Source organism: Drosophila novamexicana, unplaced genomic scaffold, assembly GCF_003285875.2.
Source record: "Drosophila novamexicana strain 15010-1031.04,08,12 unplaced genomic scaffold, DnovRS2.1 tig00000108-arrow-pilon, whole genome shotgun sequence".
NCBI lineage: Eukaryota > Metazoa > Arthropoda > Insecta > Diptera > Drosophilidae > Drosophila > Drosophila novamexicana.
Genome location: NW_020824772.1, coordinates 3,923,733 through 3,945,029, shown reverse-complemented (window position 1 = coordinate 3,945,029; position 21,297 = coordinate 3,923,733). Strand labels below are relative to the sequence as shown.

Here is a 21,297-nt window from a genome sequence, read left to right as displayed (position 1 = left end):
AATGAACTTCAAAATGTTGTAGCACCTTAGTTGAAGTAACACAGTACAATATTTACAAACATGGCAGTTGTAAAATTTTAAGTATTATTCTAGAAAATGAAAATATCAATTTAGAAAACATCGATGAAAAATGTATCGCCGCCTAGCATCTAATCGAAATACTCTTTGCAATGGATTTATTCCTATACTGAAGCGGTACGAGCACAAAATGCCTGAAAGGCTGAAGTCGGTTATAACAGACAAGGATCCCGGGTTCTCAGACATGATAGCGTACTACTATCACAAGGCCGCCCAGATCATGGAAAAAGATTTGGTCAAAGAGATGGACAAGTATCCTTATTTCAAGCCCGAGGAGAAGCAGGCACGCGTGAATGCCATTTTGAACATGATAGGGAGCGTATCCTCCTCGCTGGAGGTGAACTTTCCTATTGTAAGAAAGGATGGTACCTATGAAATAATCAGTGGCTATCGAGCGCATCATGTACGAAATCGACTGCCTCTCAAGGGTGGTAAGTACCGAAATCAAGAATGTAGAGTTGTTGTTTGATCCACTGCCCTCAGGAATTCGCTTTGCTATGGATGTGGACGAGCATGAGGTGAAAGCCTTAGCAGCAATTATGACTTTCAAGTGCGCCTGTGTTAATCTACCCTTTGGTGGATCCAAAGGAGGAATTCGTATCGACCCCAAGAAATACACGGTTAAAGAATTGCAGACGATTACACGTCGATATACCATGGAGCTGTTGAAGCGGAACATGATTGGGCCCGGCATCGATGTACCCGCCCCAGATGTTAATACAAGTCCGCGAGAGATGGCCTGGATAGTAGATCAGTATATGAAGACATTCGGTCATAAGGATATAAATGCGGCAGCAATTGTGACAGGAAAACCTGTCCACATTGGCGGCATCAATGGAAGATTCGCGGCAACTGGCCGAGGAGTATGGAAATCAGGCGAGTTGTTCGTGAAAGATAAAGAGTGGATGGATTTAATTGGATTTGAGACTGGCTGGGAAGACAAGAAGGTCATCGTTCAGGGTTTCGGCAATGTTGGTACTTTTGCCGCCAAGTTTGTCCATGAAGCAGGCGCCAAAGTAATTGGCGTTCAGGAGGTTGATATGTCTATAATTAACGAAGATGGCATCGATATCAATGTGAGTATAATGGGTGTGTTAGGTGTAATAAGATCAAAAGCGCGTCCCCCTGTAGGACCTGATGAAATATACTGCGGAAAAGAAATCCATAAAGGGCTATCCAAACGCCCAGGAAACGCAGGATAATCTCCTCACTGCAGAGTGCGATATATTGATGCCATGTGCTACACAAAAAGTCATTACCAGTGAGAACGCTGGTGATATCAAGGCGAAATTGATATTGGAAGGTGCTAATGGACCAACTACGCCAGCTGGCGAGCAAATCTTGCTGGACAAGGGGGTCTTGATTGTTCCAGATCTGTATTGTAATGCCGGCGGCGTTACTGTATCCTATTTTGAGTATCTAAAAAACATTAACCATGTTACATACGGCAAAATGTCTTCGAAGAGATCATCACAGCTTATTTTTGAGATCGTAAACTCTATCAATGAATCATTTAGTCAAGGGGATTGTAATCTCGTAAGTAGTTCAAGCACTGAAAAGTAATTAAAGAAGTTCTTCTATCAAATTCTCTGACAGCCCGAGGTCAAGCCAAATAAACCACTGAAGAAGATTCGGGACTGCACTCATGAGGCTGACATTGTAGACGCGGCTCTACAAACAATTATGGAAGCTTCGGTCATTGGTATCAAGGCTGCAGCTCACAAATTCGAGCTGCGCAACGACTTACGAACTGCTGCATATATCTGGTCGATATTTAAAATTTTCCGCGCTTTGGAGAGCTCCGGCATATCGCAGCAGTAAAAATTGAGTTCTTTTTTTATTTAACCCGAAAATTAAAATGAAAATGTTATTCTTTTAATATTTAACCATTGTGAGCTCATCTAATAAAAAACTCTTTTAATATTTAAAGTGGGTATGATCAGGAAAACAATAGTTGGTGGAGCTTTTAGAAAAGTGAAACCAGAGTTTCATGCAAGTTCTCAAAATTTCTGATAAGAATGTGATGTCACACAATGTAGTTATTTATCAGGATGTGTTTCCACACGCTCCATGGCATTAAAAACTAATTTCTAGTGTTTCAACCGGCTAATCACCCAGGATGAAATCGACTTTTCTGGGTTGACTAGCCAATAACACTCCTTTATCCCTGCTGGACTAACACGTAATTCGATTTTGTTACTCCTCGGTCGAAGGGCGGGAGGTAAGATGCAGCACATTGCATCAAGATTCGAGGGAAATGTTAACGTCGGAGATTGTTCTTTCGCCCGTTCCATAAACTTGCCTCGTTAAATTAATTTGCTGTAAACATTAATGATCTAGTAAGCATACACACTTTTGTTTGATGTCTATCGTATTTAAAATAAGTTTAAATTAAATCAAATAAAATACCGGAACCGTCAACACTAAATTTTCCATTCGATAATTCTTTTTAGTCTACAAAAATGCTTCGGGGCCTCACCAATGTTCTTTTAAGTGGACGCTGCCACGCGCCGCCACAACTCCAAAAGCGTCTTGAGCACAAGATACCAGAGCATCTGAAGGCGGTCGCGGATGCCAAGGATCCCGAATTTTCGGCCATGGTTCTATACTATTATCACAAGGCTGCCCAGATCATGGAAAAAGAATTGGTTAAGGAGATGGACCAGTATCCATACTTTAAGCCCGAAGAGAAGCAAGCACGTGTGAGTGCCATTTTAAATCTAATTGGAAATGTGAATGCCTCGCTTGAGGTAAGCTTTCCTATTATAAGAAACAACGGCTCCTATGAGATTATAACGGGCTACAGAGCCCATCATGTGCGAAATCGTCTGCCTCTCAAGGGTGGTAAGTATCATGGAAGAATTGACCGGATCTTTTGACCAATTTATTGATATATCTACTTATATCCCTCAGGAATTCGCTTTGCCATGGATGTGGACGAGCATGAGGTGAAAGCCTTAGCGTCTATTATGACTTTTAAGTGCGCATGTGTTAATCTACCCTTTGGTGGATCCAAAGGTGGTATTCGTATCGACCCCAAGAAATACACGGTTAAAGAATTGCAGACGATTACACGTCGATATACCATGGAGCTCTTGAAGCGGAACATGATTGGACCCGGCATCGATGTACCCGCCCCAGATGTGAATACAAGTCCGCGAGAGATGGCATGGTTAGTAGATCAGTATATGAAGACATTCGGTCATAAGGATATAAATGCGGCAGCAATTGTGACAGGAAAACCTGTCCACATTGGCGGCATCAATGGAAGATTCGCGGCAACTGGCCGAGGAGTGTGGAAGTCGGGCGATTTATTTCTACAAGATAAGGAGTGGATGGATTTAATTGGATTTAAGACTGGCTGGGAAGACAAGAAGGTCATCGTTCAGGGTTTCGGCAATGTTGGCTCTTTTGCCGCTAAGTTTGTCCATGAAGCAGGCGCCAAAGTGATTGGCATTCAGGAGCTTGATTTCGCACTGACCAACACAGATGGGATTGATGTTAATGTGAGTACTACTAGGTGATCGTTTGGCTAGTTGTTTGGCTAAAAAGCGCACTCTTAGGATCTGATGAAATATAAGGCGGAAAAGAAAAGCATCAAGGGCTATTCGAAAGCCAAGGAATCTAAGGAAAATATTTTAACAGCGGATTGTGATATATTGATGCCATGTGCCACGCAAAAAGTCATTACCAGTGAGAATGCAAAGGATATCAAAGCCAAATTAATACTGGAAGGCGCTAATGGCCCTACCACGCCAGCAGCCGAGAAGATTCTGCTGGACAAAGGGGTCTTATTAGTACCAGATTTTTATTGTAATGCTGGTGGTGTCACGGTATCCTATTTTGAGTATCTGAAGAATATCAATCATGTGTCCTATGGCAAAATGAACTCAAAAATAACTTCGCAGCTTATTCACGGGGTCGTAAATTCGATCAATGAATCGTTTAACCGTTGTAACGAGGGCGAATTCGTAAGTCGTATAATCAGCTCTCGATTTGGATTGTTAACTCGTATTTTTACCCATCCTTAACACAGCCGGAAATCGTGCCAAATAAACGCCTTCGGGAGATACGCGACTGCACCAAGGAGTCTGACATTGTGGATGCGGCTCTACAAACTGTTATGGAATCATCTGGCGCTGGAATTAAGGCCACAGCAAATAAGTTTGAGCTGTGCAATGATTTGCGAACTGCCGCCTATATCTGGTCTATATTTAAAATATTTCGTGCTTTGGAGAGCTCCGGTATATCGCAGCAATAATTTATCTCTAATATTCTCTGCCGACAGGAAAATCTTCCAAATTTATTAAATAAGAATTTTATAGTTGTATGGACGTATGCATATATCTGTGCAGCTATTAACGCATCATTAAATTATTGATAAGAGAAGTCTGTTTTCTTTTTAGGCCCAGTAAAATAAAGATAAAGGTTATACGGTTGTCTAAGTCAAGGGTCATGGTAGCCAGTGCATTTTAAGCACAATTTGACCGTTTATTACTATATTCCTAATACCACAAAGTATAGTAATAAATTCATGGTCAATAGTATTGGCAGCAACTCGATGTATATTTAAAATGTTGGGCACAAAACTTGCCACGGGCAAGGCGGAGGAATAGCCGCCTTATGTATACATATATTATACGTTTGGTTTTTATTTACGTAAGGCTAAATGTATGTATGTATGTGTATGTATTTACTATCTATGAAGGAGATGGCTGCCATAGAAAAAACTGGTACGTATTATTAACATAACCAGGTCTTATTATATACTACAAATTTTACAATAGTATATATATATATGTGTGTTTGTATGTATTTGAGTACATGCTAATGCATGCATGTATGAATTTATGAGCTGAAAATGAACCAGAAACGTATTTATAAATATTGCTCTACTACGCGATTCTCACTAAATCAAATAAGGTTTAGCAAGCTAAGTTTTAAATCTAATAAAAATGATCTCTGCTTATCTTTTATTTCATTGAAGGGCTTATAAATGAGTTTGTCTAACGCCAGCTAAATAGTCATTGTTATTATTTATCATACATGACACCTGTGTTTTTAAAACCCCTTGATTGACTGCTGGCAATCTCAAATTTTGTTTGTAGCAAGTAGGTTTTGTTTTGAAAGACAGAGCTTGTAGAATTTTGAAGTTAGTCGTGCGAATTAATTCAAGGGCGTCAGAGCTACTAGAGCATTGATATATACATTCAAATTAATATATTTTTTACAACATACGGGAGAAACATAGTTACGATTTTGGTTATTTTGCAAATTAAGAAAAGTTACGCTATTTGAACATAAAATGGATACCGAGCCCTTCAATAAAACGGCATTCCTTGAGGGTTATCTGCTGAAGCACCGTGAGCTTGGCAAGCGACAACGGGAGTACAAGAAGCTGCTGTCCAGCAAGCTGAAATCGCGCAATGAAACGATCATCGATGCCAGCTATGAGAATACCATCGATCGTCTCGAGGAGGAGAAGAATGATCTGCGCGCTCAAATTTGGGTGGCCGCCGGCACAACGCACATCAAAAAGGACAAACGCTATTTGGGCCAGATACGTTGCCATGTGGAATGCCAGGAGAATCTGGCAGAGGATATAACCAAGCTAAAGACATCTATATGCAATATGGAGCGCGAAATCAGTCGTGTGAGCAAACAGATCTACAATCTCAATCGATTGACGGTCCCGGAACAGCAGCACCAGGCACATGTGGCCAAAGTGCGCAAGAAGATGGTCATTTTGGAGAACTCGCTGGAGGTGGGCGTTCGCCAGGAGTGCGGCTTTACGGCGGCCAATGCCGAGCTGCGTGAGCAACTCATACGCATACTCAATCATCGCACGTTCTTCAACGATTCGTACACGAAGATGGTTCAGAAACTTAACAGCGACAAGAAGTATCTGATAGATCTCATCGAGTATGCACTGAACACCTTTGATGGCTGCATTGATGTGTACGAGAAAATCGATAAGATTACCAAGCGCGAGTCCAAGGAGCGTGAGCTGCGTCGCATTGAGCTGCAAAGCATTATGCGCAAAGTGGCTGCCGATGCGGACAACACGGCCTTCGTGGAGTGCAAGGGCAGGGAGAGGGTGCTAGCCGATCTGCCAGCCAAGGAGTATAGGCGTCGCGATGAATTCCGTCGCAAACATAACAAGAAGATCAATCTGTATAACTCGGTGCTCAAGAAGATACTCGATTACACTAACTCCAGCAATGTGGAGGAGGTAATCGAGAAGTTCCAGCAGCAGGAGAGTCTCTATTACTCGTTCTTCAACTATGCCAACGAGATGAGCTATCATATTACGCTGCTTAACAACTCGGTGAATCGCCTGTTCGAGGATATTATCGATCTGAAACGCGAAAACACCAACACGCTGCAAGATCAGATCGATATGATTAACTCCCTCGAGCAGCAGGTGCGCAAGAAGCAGGCATCGAACGTGGAGCTCCACAAGACGCGCGAAAGCAATGACACACGTCTCGAAAATCTGTTGCAGGGCGTTGAAATGCTCTGCGACATGTGCTCGGTGGATACGACGCCTTTGAATGAGCTCCTGGGCGATCACTCGCACGTAAATCTAGTGAATGTGGAACGCTTTCTCAGGCTGCTAGAGACACGCATCCAGGACATTGTGGCCAGTGTATATGTGTTTGAGCGCCAGGACGAGGGCAACATCGACTATGTGGTCAAGCAGATCGAGAAGATCTGTGAACTGCCCACCGATCTCAATGACATTGTGCTCACCCAACAATGTCCCGAGTGCGCCGAGGGCGAAGCCTTCAATATGGATGATGGCGGTGATGGTGTTGCCATTCACACTATCAAGGAGGCCAAACAGAAGCTCTACGAGAAGATTACGCAACCGGAAATGCAATATCGCCTACATAGCATTAGCCAGTGCCGCTTGCCCCGCTCCAGGATGCTGGCCGCCAAGCGAAATGTCTAGGTTGAAGAATCACTCAGTGGTAGGCGTTGCTTACTTTAAATAATACTATGTCATGGCCAATTAAATTCAATGAAATTAACTTAACCACACTTTATTTTCTAGTTTAAAAAATTACCTATAGCTTACACTGCTACGGCTCGAAGTATCCCACAGATCTGTAGTCTCCCTCTTATTTGGTTATAGCTTAAAATTAATTATGTGCACAAAGCTTATAATCTCTGATCCGTTGCTCTACCCAACTCCTTTTGGCCATCTACAAGACCCGACAGAGTGCTGTTGAAACCCTCAACTTCAGGATTAGGACTAGTAGCTGTCGTAGTTGCTGTTGAATTCACAGAGACTGTGGTGGAGGCCTCAGCCTCTGTTGCAGGCACTGTTGTTTCCTGAGCACCGCAATCGTACATCCGATGCAATTTTTCTATATCCAAGTCGGAAAATCCTAAACGCTGACCCATTCGGTTAGCGCCATCCGCTTGCTGCAAGTTAGTATACTAGTTAGCGTCTACATACATATGCATTTAAGCCCAACTCACCTTGGCCACAATAGTCGGTTGGCCATTGAAGGAGAAGGCTCTTTTTGAATAGTGCATTACGCTACCATAATCGTAGGGTACTCCGAATGCTTCGGTATTGTCCACTTTCCTGAAGTTTCTCAGAGCTCTCCAGCGTACATTCATGTACTGGATAGCCACGTAGTCGTCACGCTCCTTGCGGCTCTGCTCGTGCAGGAAGCCCAATGCATGCATCAGCTCGTGGAGCACTGTGCCGGGTCGTCCCAGACATCCAGGTGTTTGCAAATTAATTTTCTGCTGCCCACCTACGCGACCAACTGCTGACCAACAGCCCGAGAAATCGTTTATAATAGAAATGTAGTCCCTCTCGCCCTTGTGCGGCACAAATCTGATGCACGTGCGCCTGTGGTACTCCTCGATGGCGCCTTGAATGACAGCCAATTCCAATGCATTAAAGGTGCCTCGTATCTTGTACGGCACCACACCGCCGGGCCAGCGTGAAGTTTGTGTGATGAGTCCATTTTTCATAGTAATCGCTGTCTCTGGCACGAGCATATCTCCCTCAAGATAGCTGCCCAGCTCCTCGGGATTCACCTCATCAGTGTCGGCACTGAAATTGCCGACCAGAGCGCCTGTTTGCTCCTCATCCGGCTTGCCAAGCAAGCTGCTGCCATAGAAGCTCAAGTCTATGATGTCCTTGCTCCGCGGGTCTGGGTCGTCAATGCCGTACTCGGTCGTTTCCTCGTGGAATATCAACGGCACCGCCTGAACGAGTGCTTGAACCAGGACTGAGAACAAAATAAATCTGTGCATCTTTTAGACACTTGATTGCCAACTTTAGCTAAACTATGTTGAGTTCTAGCGGAAAGCGGGCTTTTATATCTAAATTCATGTTACGTTCTTTGGTGCCGTAGATGTTATCAGCTTTTATTGCACGAACATATTTTACCGGTTGACATTCAACCGTCAAGTGATTCCGCAAGTCGAATTGTCTTCATCTCGTCTCAATAAACCAACTTTTATTTTGAATAAACGTATATGTTTTTAGATACTCATATGTTCCCCCCACTCTCTATTTCTCTCTCTCTCTCTCTCTCTCTCTCTCTTTCTAGTCATACATGTCTCGCCCTCTTAGCAATTATTTCCGCATTTTATCTCCAAGATTTAAGTTTTGCGTACCTGAGGGGCTTTAACCGATAAGCATTATCATTCTGACCTTCTGCTTTATGCGTTTATAGGCATAAGGAACTAGAGGAGAGCTCTTTTGCCTATGATTTATAATGATATAATGCTAGTTAATATTAGACATAAAAATCTATTCTTATAACAATGGATGCTTTTAAAGAGGGTCAACGCACCTAATATTCATATGGCCTTCTCAGTAGGACCCTTTGCTGATACCAGTCGAGCCATATGCAAATCATTATACCCTGAACCCATTGAAAATGGGGAAATAGGGTATATTGTATTTGTGCAAAATGTAAATGTATGTAACAGGCAGAAGAAAGCATCTCCGACCCCATAAAGTACATATATTCTTGATCAGCACCAATAGCCGAGTCGATCTAGCCATGTCCGTCTGTCTGTCTGTCCGTCCGTCCGTCCGTATGTATGAACGCAAGGATCTCAGAACCTATAAGAGCTAGTGACTTGAAATTTTAGATGTAGGTCCTTCTAGTGCCTGCGCAGATAGAGTTTACTTGCCCCGTTTCCAAGTAATCGATAAAAATCTATATCGAAATCCTGTTTTTTGGGCAATTTTGGTAAATAATAAGAGCTAGAGTCATTAAACTTGACATATAGCTTCTAAAATAGAATATATATATGCATTTGATGTTGGAAGAAGAGGGTTGAGGGTATCCCTTAGTCGGGAGCTTCCGTCTAGAACCTCTTGTATATTTTTGTAGAAGCGATCTCTCGCCGAATTAATTGCCCTGGTTTGCGATGTGCAACTGAAATATATTGTAGAAATACTAAACTAGGTTATTTCAAATTTTTGTTTAAAGAAGCCTTGAGCCAACCAAATAATGAAAGAGAAACTTGAAAGTTATTGTTTATGCAATTGATGCTTGTTTTTATTCTTATATACTTTGATCAGGTAGAGATTCATGATAATTAATACTAGACTAAGTTTGTATGGGTTATGCATTAAATAGTTGGTCGCGTTTGTGAACATATGAATTTTGCAGGTTCTTTGGTCTAGTTGCTAGCTTCAGTGGCCTTTTCGTCCTCGCCGTCTCCAAGACCCAGTCCACTGATGAGGCCGCTGAGAAAACTATCGACGATGGGATTGCCACCGGGAACAACAGGAGCTGGCGCCGGAACACCTGGTGCAGGGGCAGGCGCTGCTGCGCCAGCTCCAACCGCGGGCGCAGATCCACCCACATAGCCGCAGTCGTACATGCGATTTAGCTTATCCACATCGAAGTCAGAGAATCCGTTGCGCTGACCCATTTTAGAAGCACCATTCGATTGCTGTGTATTATAAAAAAGGATTGCTTACAATATGCCAAACATATGCTAAACATTCAACTCACCATCGCCACAATAGTTGGTTGCCCGTTGGTGGAGAAAGCATTCGCTGAATAGTGCATTACGCTGCCGTAATCGTAGGGGATTCCAAATGCTTCCGTCTTGGCGGCCTTCTCGAAATTGCTCACGGCTGCGGATTGAATATTCCTATATTGGATAGCCACAAAGCCATCACGCTCCATGCGATTCTGTTCGTGTAAAAAGCCAAGGGCGTGCATCAGCTCGTGTATGGCTGTGCCGGGTCGACTTAAGCAGCCAGGCGACTGCAGATTCACCTCCTGCTTGCCACCCACACGACCCACTGATGACCAACAGCCCGAGTTACCGCTCACAATTGAAATGTAATCCCGTTCACTGCTGCGCGGCACAAATCGGATGCAAGTGCGCTTGTGATACTGCTCTATGGCGCCCTGTATGGTAGCCATGTCGCGGGCATTGAAGCTGCCGCGGATTTCGTATGGCACCACCCCGTTGGGCCAGCGCGAACTCTGTGTGGTCAGGCCATTTTTCATGGTAATCGGTGACTGTGGCACGAGTATATCTCCCTCAAGATAGCTGCCCAACTCCTCGGGATTAACCTTGTCAGTGTCGGCGCTGAAATTGCCCACAAGGGCAGCTGTTAGCTCTTGATCGGGAGTGCCATACATGGCACTGCCATAGGAGCTCAAGTCAATGATGTCCTTACTAGACGCCGATGGCTCTTCAATGCCTGGCAGCTCAATGGCCTCCGTGTCGTCAATGTCGTCGTAGGATACCAGCGGCACTGCCTGTGCGCAGGCTAGACCCAAAATTAATAGCAAAGGAAGTCTGCACATATTGGATAGATTGATTGGCTAATTGTTTGGTTGCTAGCTGTAGCTTGACTGTGCTTCGTTGTGGAATGGACTGGATATATATACTCAGCTCTGCAGAGTATAATCAGACGTGCCTGCTTTTATCAGGCGGCAACGGGCTTTTATATACATACTTTTTTACCGGCAGACCTTCAGACGGGCGGTCGACATTGTTTTTGTCGTCATCGTCTTGACTCGTCACACGCGTTTATTGGTGGATAAATATTTGGGTAACGCTCACAGAACAAGTGCTACATTATTGTTTTTGTTTTTTACGGTGAAATTGCTTTCATAAACTGTATCAGTAGTTTGTTTGCATACGCAAAGTTTAATGACATTATCTTAATGTAGTTTTCAGTTTTTCGCACATAACAATAACCGATATGCATTATCGAGTTGACCTTTTTCGCAAGATATATTTATATGCCACAATTCGTTTATAATGCCGCTGTGATTTAGAGTGGAAATATCAGCAGGCAGCTATAAAAAACATTTTATTTCTTAAGCATAAGTAAATGTAATTCTAAACATATCCTAGATTTAATGAGGTGACTCTGAACTTAGGAACAGTTTGAAACTAAGCGAACTCAAAAATATGTGTTTACAATTCACAGAATCTAAAACATAATAATTCTTGTAATTCGAAAACCATTTTCTAGCGGATAGCCGAGAATACAATGATTTTGGGAAAAGCAATTCGCATACTTAAATACTTAGTACCATGCAAATAAAACACAGCACGGCGGCAGCTTCAAAAAGTTATGGGAAAAACATTTTAAAAAATCCCATGCTCTTTTTGGATCATTAGCCAAAACAGCTGTGTACGCCGTGTGCATGAATTGGGTTCAAGTGCAGGTGGCAGCCGCTGTTTGCAGCACCTATCAAATTATTGTAATTGGGACTATTTAATGAGTCATTAACAAAAAACATTTTGGTGGAACTTAATTAGTTCGTTGATCCTCTAGTTATCGAAGCTCATTTCTACAACCATATTTGAGTCTGAATTTGAGAGCTCTTCCTCCTCATCGAATTTCAAGTTCATTTTGATGCCACTTAACTTATCTGCGTTGAGCACGCGCCGACTGCTGGCCGTTATGGATTCAGTAACATCTCTCAGTGCCTTGCTGCAAATCTCATCAATGGTGGCGGTATCATCCATTAAATCCTCAATACACTCCTTTAATATTGTGGAGGTGACAATGCAGTCACGATTTAGTGCTAAACTCTTGTGGAAATACTCAATTGCCTCGTCCAAGTTGCCAAGTAGAGCATGTATAAAGCCAATGGATGTGTATGTAGTGCCGCTTTGGGGTTTCAGCAGAAGCGCCTACAAAATAAACAACTCATTAGGAAAAAGAAGAAGAAACACACAACACTGCGCTTACAAATTGAAAATTGTACAGCGCCTCCTCGAATTTTTGTATTTTGCGACAGGCATGACCTAGATTTACAAAAAGCGGCTCCCACCGCGCCGAAACCTCTTCATTATTGGTCTTGGCGCGCTGCTTAACAATGTTGACGGTAGATTGGAAGATTGTGGCAGCCCCATCGAAATACTCATATTCGTATTTAATGACGCCCAGCTCATGCAGTACATATACATCCATCGGAGCTATGGTCATGGCTTGCAAAAAAAATTTCTCCGCCAATTCGAGATTCTTGGTTAATCCACACTCCACGCCAATATAGAGTAATGGCAAATGGCAGCCACGCATAAGCTGGGTGGCCTTGAAGTAGGCAGCCATAGCCTGTTCGTGCTCGTTCTCATTGGCAAAAGAATGTCCATAGGCCAGCCAGGCGGGACCATAGAAGCGATCCAGCGATGTGGCTTTTGACAAGTAACGACGAGCTGGATCACTTTTGCCTATCATGTCGTAGTAGCAGCCAACGGCATACCAAGAAATGGCCTTGTCCGGATACCGATCGACCAATTTGTGGGCCACATAGAACAACCTATTGAAATCACCATTCTCCACAAGGCAGGCAATTTGTATAGTTAGGGCGCTATTGTGAAAAGGATCTACCTTTAGCAAGCTGAAAGCAAATCACATTAGCAACAATTATAAATATAGGATCAATACAAGGCATATTTACTTATTTAGGATTTTAAGGCTCTGCTTGTAATCGCAGTCATAAAAACATTTCTCAGCCTCTGAAGCTAGGAGATCTGTGCTGCGCTGCACTCGAGACAGGCAGTCGTTAAGCGATATTAAAGTGTCTACTTCATGCTCGCGCGAAATACGACGATTGGATGCATCAAAAAGCGAACGCTGTGTAGCGTCAATCATGGATGAAGCGCGAGACAGGCTCGTCTGTAAAGAAAATGTCGGCGCCTTCAGATCCTCCAGCACTCTACAAATATTGCTAAAATTAACACAAACACGCCAAAAACAATACTTATTTAATACTTACTTTTGTGCGGGCGACATAAACTGACTTGGAGTCACTGTTGTTTTCGGCACAGATGGCTTGGGCAATTGAGTATCCGCTGTGCAAGTTTGCTGCACGCGTACGGTGAACTCTTTAATATACTTGAGCACATCCGGATTGACAATAGGTGAAATTTCCTCAGCGTTCCGCGCTGAAATAAGCTCATAGTACTTTTTCAGTCTAGACTCGTATAGCTTTAGAATGAGCTTGGCGTCGGCCTCGCTAGATTGTTGGGCCAGCGGCAAATGGTGCATCAGCTCAAACTCTGCAGTAAGGTAAAATAATATTTAGAAAGGAAGACTGTTGTTGCCTTGAGCATTTACCCTCCCAAGCCATGAGCATTTCATGCTGCACCAACGCTTCCAGTGCCTCAAAGCAATATATAGATTTGTGTAGAGCCTGCACAAAGAAATCCATGGCCATGCCACGATTATCCAATGCTTCATATACCTTGCCCTTCATCAAGAAGATAGAAGCCAGCAGCTCATTCCGATTATTCTCTTCGCCACCAAAGACGCTGTTGCTCTCCAAACAGTAGCCGCTGCCCGGATCTACCGGCTGATTAATCAAGGAAGTGGTCATTGTCTCTACCTCCACGATTTGTATTATGTTTGCCGCTTCGTTGTACTCTTTGGCCGCATAGAGGCTCTCCAGCAACAGATTAAAGCAAGGCAGAGAGGTCTTCTCCAGCTTATAGTGCTGAATTGTATGAGCTGCGCGATGGTACTCGCCTAATAGAAACATACACTGTGCCTGGTAGTAGATATCGCGCGGCTCCTGACCGCTTAGAACGGCTACCTTTTCGGCCCAAAACAAAGCGGTTGAATAGCGGCGCTGCAAAATACATACATAAATAATGGATTCACATTCCTACATAGTTACATACACATATAATTTACATGCTGAAACTACTTACCATGTCTATAAACTGCTTAACCAGTTTGCGATATAGCGCAAGATCGATGTGATCATTTGTGGCCTCGGCATTGCTGCTTTCGTTATTACCTGCCATTCTTCTAAAATTAATAATTAAATGTTAACACAATTTGTTAGTTTAGCTGTGCCGGCAAGCGCTGGTATGAAACGAGTAGTCTGGCAACGCTATTGTGAACAGCTGTTTTTGCCATTCACACAAAAACTGCAGTCGCACTGTAAGAAATTATTGGCTCGGCTTTTGAAAATATGAAACGAAAATGAAATATTTTTTTAGAGTATTGCAGTCACTATTTTATTATTTATTTAAAGTGATTTTTATATTTTGATATAAATGTTTCTATTTTTAATTTAGCTGTCCCATAATTGTATACATTTCCTGCTTCTAGCCAACTTCCTTGCAACTTGTATGTTGTCCTGCGCCTGATTTGGGTGTTGGGGTTGAGGATTGGGGCAGCAGCCAACATCCATAGAGATTTTATTTGCGCTCTCTCAGCATCAGTCGTCGCCAGGCGACATCAGTGTATTTCAATTGCTCGTTAGGTGAGGTTATTGCATTTCTGCCTTGAACGGCAACAAGATAAAGTTGGATCCATCGGCAGTGCACATGAAAACACTTCATTTTTGTTGATATTTTAAATAAAATACAGAATATATACAACGCCTTTATCTTGTAGCATATTTTTACAAGTGTAATGCAAAAGACTGCAAACTACACCAGAGCAACAACAGTGCATAGTAAAATTAACGAAACGCGTGCAAAGCACACTACACAACTCGAAGTAACGGTTCCAAGCCGGATAACAGAGTGTGAGAAAAAAATGTGCTTTGCATGCATGCAGTAGGACGACAAAAACTGAATGCAAGTGCAAAATTAAAATGAAATTCAACAAATTTATGTGAGTGACGCGTGCAACAAACTAAACGTACATAGGCTGCAACTACTATAATTTCGGGTATGTAAATAAATACATATGTATGTATATTCATTCACATACATATGCATACTTGTGAAATTGGTACGTTCTACGTGTGTGTGTGTGTGTGTGTGTGCGTGTGTATGTTGTACATACTTACGTAGAGTTTAATAGGTAAATGGGACCGGCATAGCAAATCGTTGGCAAATTTGAATGCATGTTTCATGCTGAAAGTGTACCTGGAGGAGTGCTGCGAGGGCGAATTGAAGTCTCAGGATTTTCCAGTATCTCGGATGCAGTTATGCTCTCATCGAGGGCAACTTCAATATACTTTTTATAGTGCGTGTTTATTTGGTGTTGTTGCTGCCGCTGCCGCTGCCATTGTTGTTGCTGTTGTTGTTGTTGTTGTGGCGTCGGTATCGTTGGCCCTCGTCACTGTCTTTTTACAACTTTCCGTTGTTCATGAGTATTTTACGTCGCGCACGCCTTGCCATACTCACGTCATTTCCTAGCAGCTCCAACAGCGCCAACAACAAATACGACTCTCCTACTAGTCGACCACTTTTTACAACTACGAATACGCACAGAGAGGACCACGGGCAAAAGCAACAACAGCAACAACAGCAACAGTAGCAGAAGCAGCAAGAACAATAACAAAAACTACCCAAGCTCCGTTAGCGCTCCACTCATAGTAGTTGCTGGCTCTGCGGCGTTCTGCTCATTTCATGCTGATTTATGGTTCTAATAATAGCTTCGCTTCCTGTTTCTCAAAAGGATTACAGCCGCTGGCACAAGCACACGGCCGAGACGCATACATATACACATAGACATCAGCTCGTACTCAGGAACGCACAGCACAGGACTTTCCTCTTTTGTGGCCCGTGTCCATTTAAGCCCATCACCACTTTTAGCGTAAAAAAAAAAAAAATTAACATAATTACCGAGAATGACAAAATTATAAAGCAGTCGCTCGCACGAAAGCACTTGGAAACAACTTGTCGTTGGCTGCGAAACGGGGGGCATGACGGAAATTGGTTAATTACAGTTATGTTTGCGGGGATACGCCTTGATCGATTTACAGCGTTTAACGCTTAAGTGAGCTCATTTAGACTGCTGGCATAATGTGCGTGTGCGTGTGTGTGTGTATTAGTGTGTGCGTGCCTGCCTGTGTGCCTTAGGATTTTCGACTTGGGGACTTACATGCATTAAGTAAACCATTGAGTCGCATTAAAAATATAGCTTGAAAAGGTTTTCCAATTGAATTCAGTTAAAACTAAATTTTAAATTTACTGCTTGTTTTCTTTTACCTTAATATAGATGACCAGATTTAATCCTTAAGTTTGAATTTAAGAAGATTTGTTAGTAGGTATATATATTATTACCACAGAAAATAATTAACTATTGTGAATTGAAAATCTTTAATTTCTACTGAACTTAATTTAATTATTTATATTTCTTTTTTAGTATTTGTCATTTGGCTTACAATTACATATTCTATAAGCATGATATAAATAAGGTAATTTCTTTCGTCTTCTTCAACAGGGTACATCACATGAGCTTCATTATTGACGGACTATAATGAATCGATGAATATTTGCGTCAGCTGATACGGCCGCCGCATCTGCCTGCTGTCTGCGTAGTGAAGTGCCGACTGGTGCCAAATCCTGATTACCAACAACTACAACAATAACAAGAACAACAACAACCGCAGCAGCAGCAGCAACAACTAGAAAAGCTAAGCAAACCATTTTTACCAGCAAACATGTTAGCCTGAGGCAGAGCAGACAACATTTTTGGGCAGCCGCATCATCAGATCGAACCCAGCTCAAATAAAGGACTCGCTGCGCAGCACAAACCATTGAGCGTATGCCCAGAGAGCATCCACGGTGAGCGAGAGAGAGAGAGAGAGAAAGAGAGAGAGAGACCTGGCTGAGAGGAACTGAGGCAAGTTGCTTGAAGCGGTTTACTGTGTTGTTGCGTTGGTCAGCATAGCAAAGAGGACGCGCGGCGAGGAGGAAGCATACGGAAGTGGCGACATCTGTTTTGCCGCTTTGTCAGCTTATCCGCCAGCCGATGCTGTAGCCGACGACAGGCGAACGCAAGGACGACGAGAAGGAGCGAGCGCACGACAGGACTAACGGCAACGTGAAATACAAGTGTGGAAATTGGAATTTTTATTCAAAACAATGCCCCTGCTGCAACAGGTATGTAAATAATAATAAAACCCATTCGCACGCCCAGCCCGAAAGGGGGATGGCGTTAGCCGTAATTGAGCCGCTCACGTACGACTCCCAGATGAGAACCAGAGAACCAGAGCGCATCAGCTGGTTTAACGCAGTTCCACGCCCTGCAACCGCTAACACCCCTAACACGCCCCTTCACTGTTGCCGCTCCACAAAGGCATTTGGCACCTGGATATTTGATTGTGTGTATTTATGCCTGCCGTATCGGCTCAACTTTCGCCACTGACTGATTGTGTCTGTCTCTGGCAGTGGATGCCTGGGATGATCCTAATCAGATTATTGCTTAACTTTATACGCCTCTCGGCTATGCGGTGCGCCAGCTAAAGGCTCCTGTTCCTTGCTGCACACTTAGTACTCTACTTGGCTCAACTGGCTGAAGCCCGACTGCGCGACTCTTGTTGTCTGTTGCACATTATGAGTTGTTAAATTCGATTAAACTTGCGGCGTTTGTTCACAGCGTCAGCCAGCTCCTAGACAGTGCAACGCCTTCATCCAAGCTGTCTGTTTGTCCCTCTGTCTGTCTGTCTGTCTGTCTTAATGTGACTGTGTGTCTGGGTCTTGTGCGGCTGAGGATGAGTGTCCGTGCGTGGAAGGCATTTAATTGTACTCTTTGTTGCGCAAAATAGTTGCGTTATTAAATTTTCCGAGCTTTTATTTATTTTTAATTCATTTAAATAACATGATTTGATTAGGCTGCAGCTGCACAGATGATAGCGTTAACAATAGTGCTATATAGGTGTCCGCAAAGAAGAAAAAAGAAAAACCAAACTATTAAATAACAAATTGAATTGCAAGTTGTAATTTTATTAGAGAACTGCGTTTCGATGCTAGCTAGTACATATTTAATTGAACGACACTTCGGTTTATTACATTTGCTCAGTCTCAGTAAATATGTCGGAGAAGATTACGCTTTCGTGCACATTCAATTGACATCGACGTAATTCCTTGGCATATGTCTGGACACGTTGATTCTTAAATTATTGTTGATATTTATTGAAAACATTTTCTTCTTTCCTTTGATTACAGTCAAGTAGTCATATGAACCATTTTTTTGTTCTTTAAGATAGCTTAACCAATCTCGGCACTTATAAGTTTTACTATGCTCCCTAAGTGAGTGCAAAATCTTCTTTACATCGGACCACTATATCGTATAGCTTTCATAGAAACGATCGGTCGAAAATGAGGTTCTTCAATAAACAATTTTCTGTTTTTATACCCTGAACCCATTAAAAAGTGTCCGTCTGTCCGTATGTATGAACGCAAGGATCTCAGAACCTATAAGAGCTAGAGACTTTCCGATAATCGATAACTTACTCCGTTTCCAAGCAATCGATAAAAATCGATATCGATATCCTGTTTTTTGGCCAATTTTGGTAAATAATAAGAGCTAGAGTCACCAAACTTGACATATAGCTTCTAAAATAAATTATATACATGCATTTGATGTTGTCCCCAAGTCGGGAACTCCCGACTAGAACCTCTTACTTGTTTGTTTTTGAAGAGCACTTGACCAATCCCGGCATTCATTAAACTCTTTTAATTATCTGCAAGCCATATCTTATCAACATCGAACATATTTTGGGAATACCGGAATCAGTCAAAAAATTAGTTTTTATACGAAAAAACTTTGTATTTCTCAATATATATTCATCGTACCTTAAAAATGTGAGCTACTGATTTTGCACATTGCGGGAAGGTTAGAAGCTTGAATATATATTGAATCATTTTATAGGATGTCAGTCATTTCAAAAACTATCCCAAAATGTTGAAAAGATATTTTATTGGCAAAGTTGCGGTTTTTCTTAAATGGCTTTAAGAAAACACTCCCAACACTCCCCGACTATTTTACCTTCTAATATGAATATAATAATTTTCTTAAATTGATAAATAAGCTGTTGCCCCTTCCCTGAGCAATAACAATTCCCAATTCAGATGCTAGCTTTGAGGATAAAACTCCTATATTTTCATATACTCGTAAATGTTATGTCAGTTCAGTCAATTTCCACTAAGCTCCTGCCAAAATTGTCACTTGTCTCGGTGGCTTCCGCCCGGCGTAGGTTGTGCTCGTCCCTCGTCGCTGCTTACCCAAGTGACACATATGTAATCATTATAATATACTGGTAGCTGGGTCTACACGGCTTACGCACATGTTCCCTGTTGCTGTCATGCTTAAACGATCCCATAGTCCTGTCAATGTGTGTGTGTGTGTGGGGGTGTGCGTGATTGCACCGTGAGACGCCTCCGTCCGCCTCGATTTGCACTGCCATTGTTGCATGCGTAAGCGTCGCATTGCTTTCCCTCCCTCTCTCCCGCTCCTTGTCTGCTGCTCTGCATCCTCGTCAGTCAGTCAGTCGCAAGCCAAGCTACAAAGTTACTCATTGTCGACTGTAAGGGGCTTCGTCTATTGCTCATCATTCAGCCATTTGATGGGACGGGCGTCTGTTGGTGGGGCGGCTTTGGCACGGCCTGACAATTTGACAATGGAGGCTGTGCATTTGTTACAATGTTTACACAAATATTTAAGGATAATCCGACGATTTCAAAGGGGTTATTATGCAATTTTTCTTCTCATTTTATTGTGGCTGCAAAATAAAGGGAAAGAAGGAAAAAAGTGGATAGTAAAAATAAGTAAATGCAAAATGTCAATTTTGTCGTGTAAGCGGCATTCCCTCCCATTGATGGTGCAGGCGCCTCAGGGTGGGGTGGGGTGGAGTACAACAAGCCATTGTTGTTGCCCCAATATAAAAATGCATATTTATACGTATGCAGTAGGCACATTCACATACAAATACATATATTTATTCATATTTATTTGCTTGGTAATGCCTAAAAAATAAGCGACTCCTTCATGCAGTAATGCTTCCTGTGCCAGTGTGGCGAATACTTTATATTATTTCATTTCCTTTACCCGTCGTTTTATTTATATGTATTATGTAATATATTTTATTTATGTGCCGCTGGCCTGCTGTTAAAAACGCCTATAAATAAAGTACATTTGTCGTTTGTACAACATTTTATTTGCAAAGTTCTCTTTGCCCTGTGATCATCATAGCCCGCTGTGACTGACACACTTTATATTCCCGGCAGCAATGCGAATGGTCTACACTAAAGACCAATAGTTTCTTCTTATATCTTTTTTTTGGGCTGAAAGCTGAAAAGTTTTTTTTTTCTAATTTGTTGCATATTTACACCTAAGAGCTACGCAGAAAACCAGCTGCTGTATTAAATAGCCTCTAGTTGGTTGCGCTCGAAAATGTTTTTCCTTTTAATTTGTTGCAAGTTATTAGCCTTCTTGTTGAAACTCGATGGGCAAATCATTCGCATTGTACAAAATGAAATCAAATGAATAAAGAATCATTTGAAAATGCTGCAAGCTGCTAAGCATTTGCAATTGCAAATTTACATACATATACAGTGCGATATATACGTTTGTAGATATTCGAGTTTTTTTTTTTTTTTTTTTTGCTCAACAAAAGGCAGCCAGCCTGACAGCTTAGCGTCTATGGCGATGGCCAGCGGAATGTCTTGGAATGCCTTGCACCAGTCGCCCTCATCCTTGTTGTCGTGCAAGTGCCAGTGGCGAATGGTACAAGACGGCGGCCTCGTAGACTTCTCACAATGGCGGCAAAAGCGCCCCGAGGCACATCATTAAAATGTCGATACCAAGCAAATCACACGCCCGCCGCCAGCCAGAGGGATATAAAAAAATGCGACGCGTTTTGTGGTGGGATGTCTGAGGTTGCCCGGATTGCTGGATGGCTGGATTGCCGGCTTGGCGGTGTAGCAGGTTCGGCTGGGCGTTGCCGGTGCAATATGAGAAGCTGGCATTAAAAATTGCAAAAATTCAATTGAATTTACTTTAGC

The 21,297-nt window shown here is 42.5% G+C and overlaps 6 protein-coding genes across 6 annotated transcripts; 3 read left to right on the top strand and 3 right to left on the bottom strand.

The window, feature by feature from the left end:
- Window positions 1-51: 51 nt before the first annotated feature.
- On the top strand, window positions 52-1,983 carry LOC115771896 (glutamate dehydrogenase, mitochondrial-like). The gene is made up of 4 exons (XM_030717780.1): window positions 52-509; window positions 562-1,154; window positions 1,210-1,614; window positions 1,675-1,983. The coding sequence occupies exons 1-4, from the start codon at window positions 131-133 to the stop codon at window positions 1,897-1,899; spliced, it is 1,602 nt and encodes a 533-aa protein (XP_030573640.1). The 5' UTR covers window positions 52-130; the 3' UTR covers window positions 1,900-1,983.
- A 492-nt stretch (window positions 1,984-2,475) lies between these two features.
- On the top strand, window positions 2,476-4,451 carry LOC115771895 (glutamate dehydrogenase, mitochondrial-like). The gene is made up of 4 exons (XM_030717779.1): window positions 2,476-2,922; window positions 2,992-3,584; window positions 3,642-4,049; window positions 4,115-4,451. The coding sequence occupies exons 1-4, from the start codon at window positions 2,541-2,543 to the stop codon at window positions 4,337-4,339; spliced, it is 1,608 nt and encodes a 535-aa protein (XP_030573639.1). The 5' UTR covers window positions 2,476-2,540; the 3' UTR covers window positions 4,340-4,451.
- Window positions 4,452-5,240: 789 nt separating this feature from the next.
- On the top strand, window positions 5,241-7,100 carry LOC115772058. Its single transcript, XM_030718002.1, has one exon. It carries the CDS (start codon window positions 5,384-5,386, stop codon window positions 7,031-7,033), a length of 1,650 nt encoding a protein of 549 aa, XP_030573862.1. The 5' UTR covers window positions 5,241-5,383; the 3' UTR covers window positions 7,034-7,100.
- Window positions 7,101-7,242: 142 nt separating this feature from the next.
- On the bottom strand, window positions 7,243-8,358 carry LOC115771698 (low choriolytic enzyme-like). Its single transcript, XM_030717515.1, has 2 exons — window positions 7,567-8,358; window positions 7,243-7,509 (listed from the first exon to the last, which is right to left on the bottom strand). The coding sequence occupies exons 1-2, from the start codon at window positions 8,356-8,358 to the stop codon at window positions 7,243-7,245; spliced, it is 1,059 nt and encodes a 352-aa protein (XP_030573375.1).
- A 1,386-nt stretch (window positions 8,359-9,744) lies between these two features.
- Window positions 9,745-10,892, bottom strand: LOC115771697 (low choriolytic enzyme). The gene is made up of 2 exons (XM_030717514.1): window positions 10,083-10,892; window positions 9,745-10,020 (listed from the first exon to the last, which is right to left on the bottom strand). The coding sequence occupies exons 1-2, from the start codon at window positions 10,890-10,892 to the stop codon at window positions 9,745-9,747; spliced, it is 1,086 nt and encodes a 361-aa protein (XP_030573374.1).
- A 410-nt stretch (window positions 10,893-11,302) lies between these two features.
- On the bottom strand, window positions 11,303-14,394 carry LOC115771800 (cell division cycle protein 16 homolog). Its single transcript, XM_030717670.1, has 6 exons — window positions 14,257-14,394; window positions 13,664-14,174; window positions 13,323-13,605; window positions 13,005-13,262; window positions 12,296-12,944; window positions 11,303-12,237 (listed from the first exon to the last, which is right to left on the bottom strand). Exons 1-6 carry the CDS (start codon window positions 14,350-14,352, stop codon window positions 11,872-11,874), a joined length of 2,163 nt encoding a protein of 720 aa, XP_030573530.1. The 5' UTR covers window positions 14,353-14,394; the 3' UTR covers window positions 11,303-11,871.
- Window positions 14,395-21,297: the final 6,903 nt, after the last annotated feature.

Coding starts and splice junctions, on each gene's coding strand:
- LOC115771895 (XM_030717779.1), top strand. CDS start 2,541: ATGCTTCGGGGCCTCACCAATGTTCTTTTAAGTGGACGCTGCCACGCG. Junction 2,923..2,991: donor TCGTCTGCCTCTCAAGGGTG/GTAAGTATCATG, acceptor TATATCCCTCAG/GAATTCGCTTTGCCATGGAT. Junction 3,585..3,641: donor CAGATGGGATTGATGTTAAT/GTGAGTACTACT, acceptor GCGCACTCTTAG/GATCTGATGAAATATAAGGC.
- LOC115771896 (XM_030717780.1), top strand. CDS start 131: ATGTATCGCCGCCTAGCATCTAATCGAAATACTCTTTGCAATGGATTT. Junction 510..561: donor TCGACTGCCTCTCAAGGGTG/GTAAGTACCGAA, acceptor CACTGCCCTCAG/GAATTCGCTTTGCTATGGAT. Junction 1,155..1,209: donor AAGATGGCATCGATATCAAT/GTGAGTATAATG, acceptor GTCCCCCTGTAG/GACCTGATGAAATATACTGC.
- LOC115772058 (XM_030718002.1), top strand. CDS start 5,384: ATGGATACCGAGCCCTTCAATAAAACGGCATTCCTTGAGGGTTATCTG.
- LOC115771800 (XM_030717670.1), bottom strand. CDS start 14,352: ATGGCAGGTAATAACGAAAGCAGCAATGCCGAGGCCACAAATGATCAC. Junction 14,175..14,256: donor TTAAGCAGTTTATAGACATG/GTAAGTAGTTTC, acceptor TGTATTTTGCAG/CGCCGCTATTCAACCGCTTT. Junction 13,263..13,322: donor TTTATGTCGCCCGCACAAAA/GTAAGTATTAAA, acceptor CAATATTTGTAG/AGTGCTGGAGGATCTGAAGG.
- LOC115771698 (XM_030717515.1), bottom strand. CDS start 8,358: ATGCACAGATTTATTTTGTTCTCAGTCCTGGTTCAAGCACTCGTTCAG. Junction 7,510..7,566: donor AACCGACTATTGTGGCCAAG/GTGAGTTGGGCT, acceptor ACTAACTTGCAG/CAAGCGGATGGCGCTAACCG.
- LOC115771697 (XM_030717514.1), bottom strand. CDS start 10,892: ATGTGCAGACTTCCTTTGCTATTAATTTTGGGTCTAGCCTGCGCACAG. Junction 10,021..10,082: donor AACCAACTATTGTGGCGATG/GTGAGTTGAATG, acceptor TATAATACACAG/CAATCGAATGGTGCTTCTAA.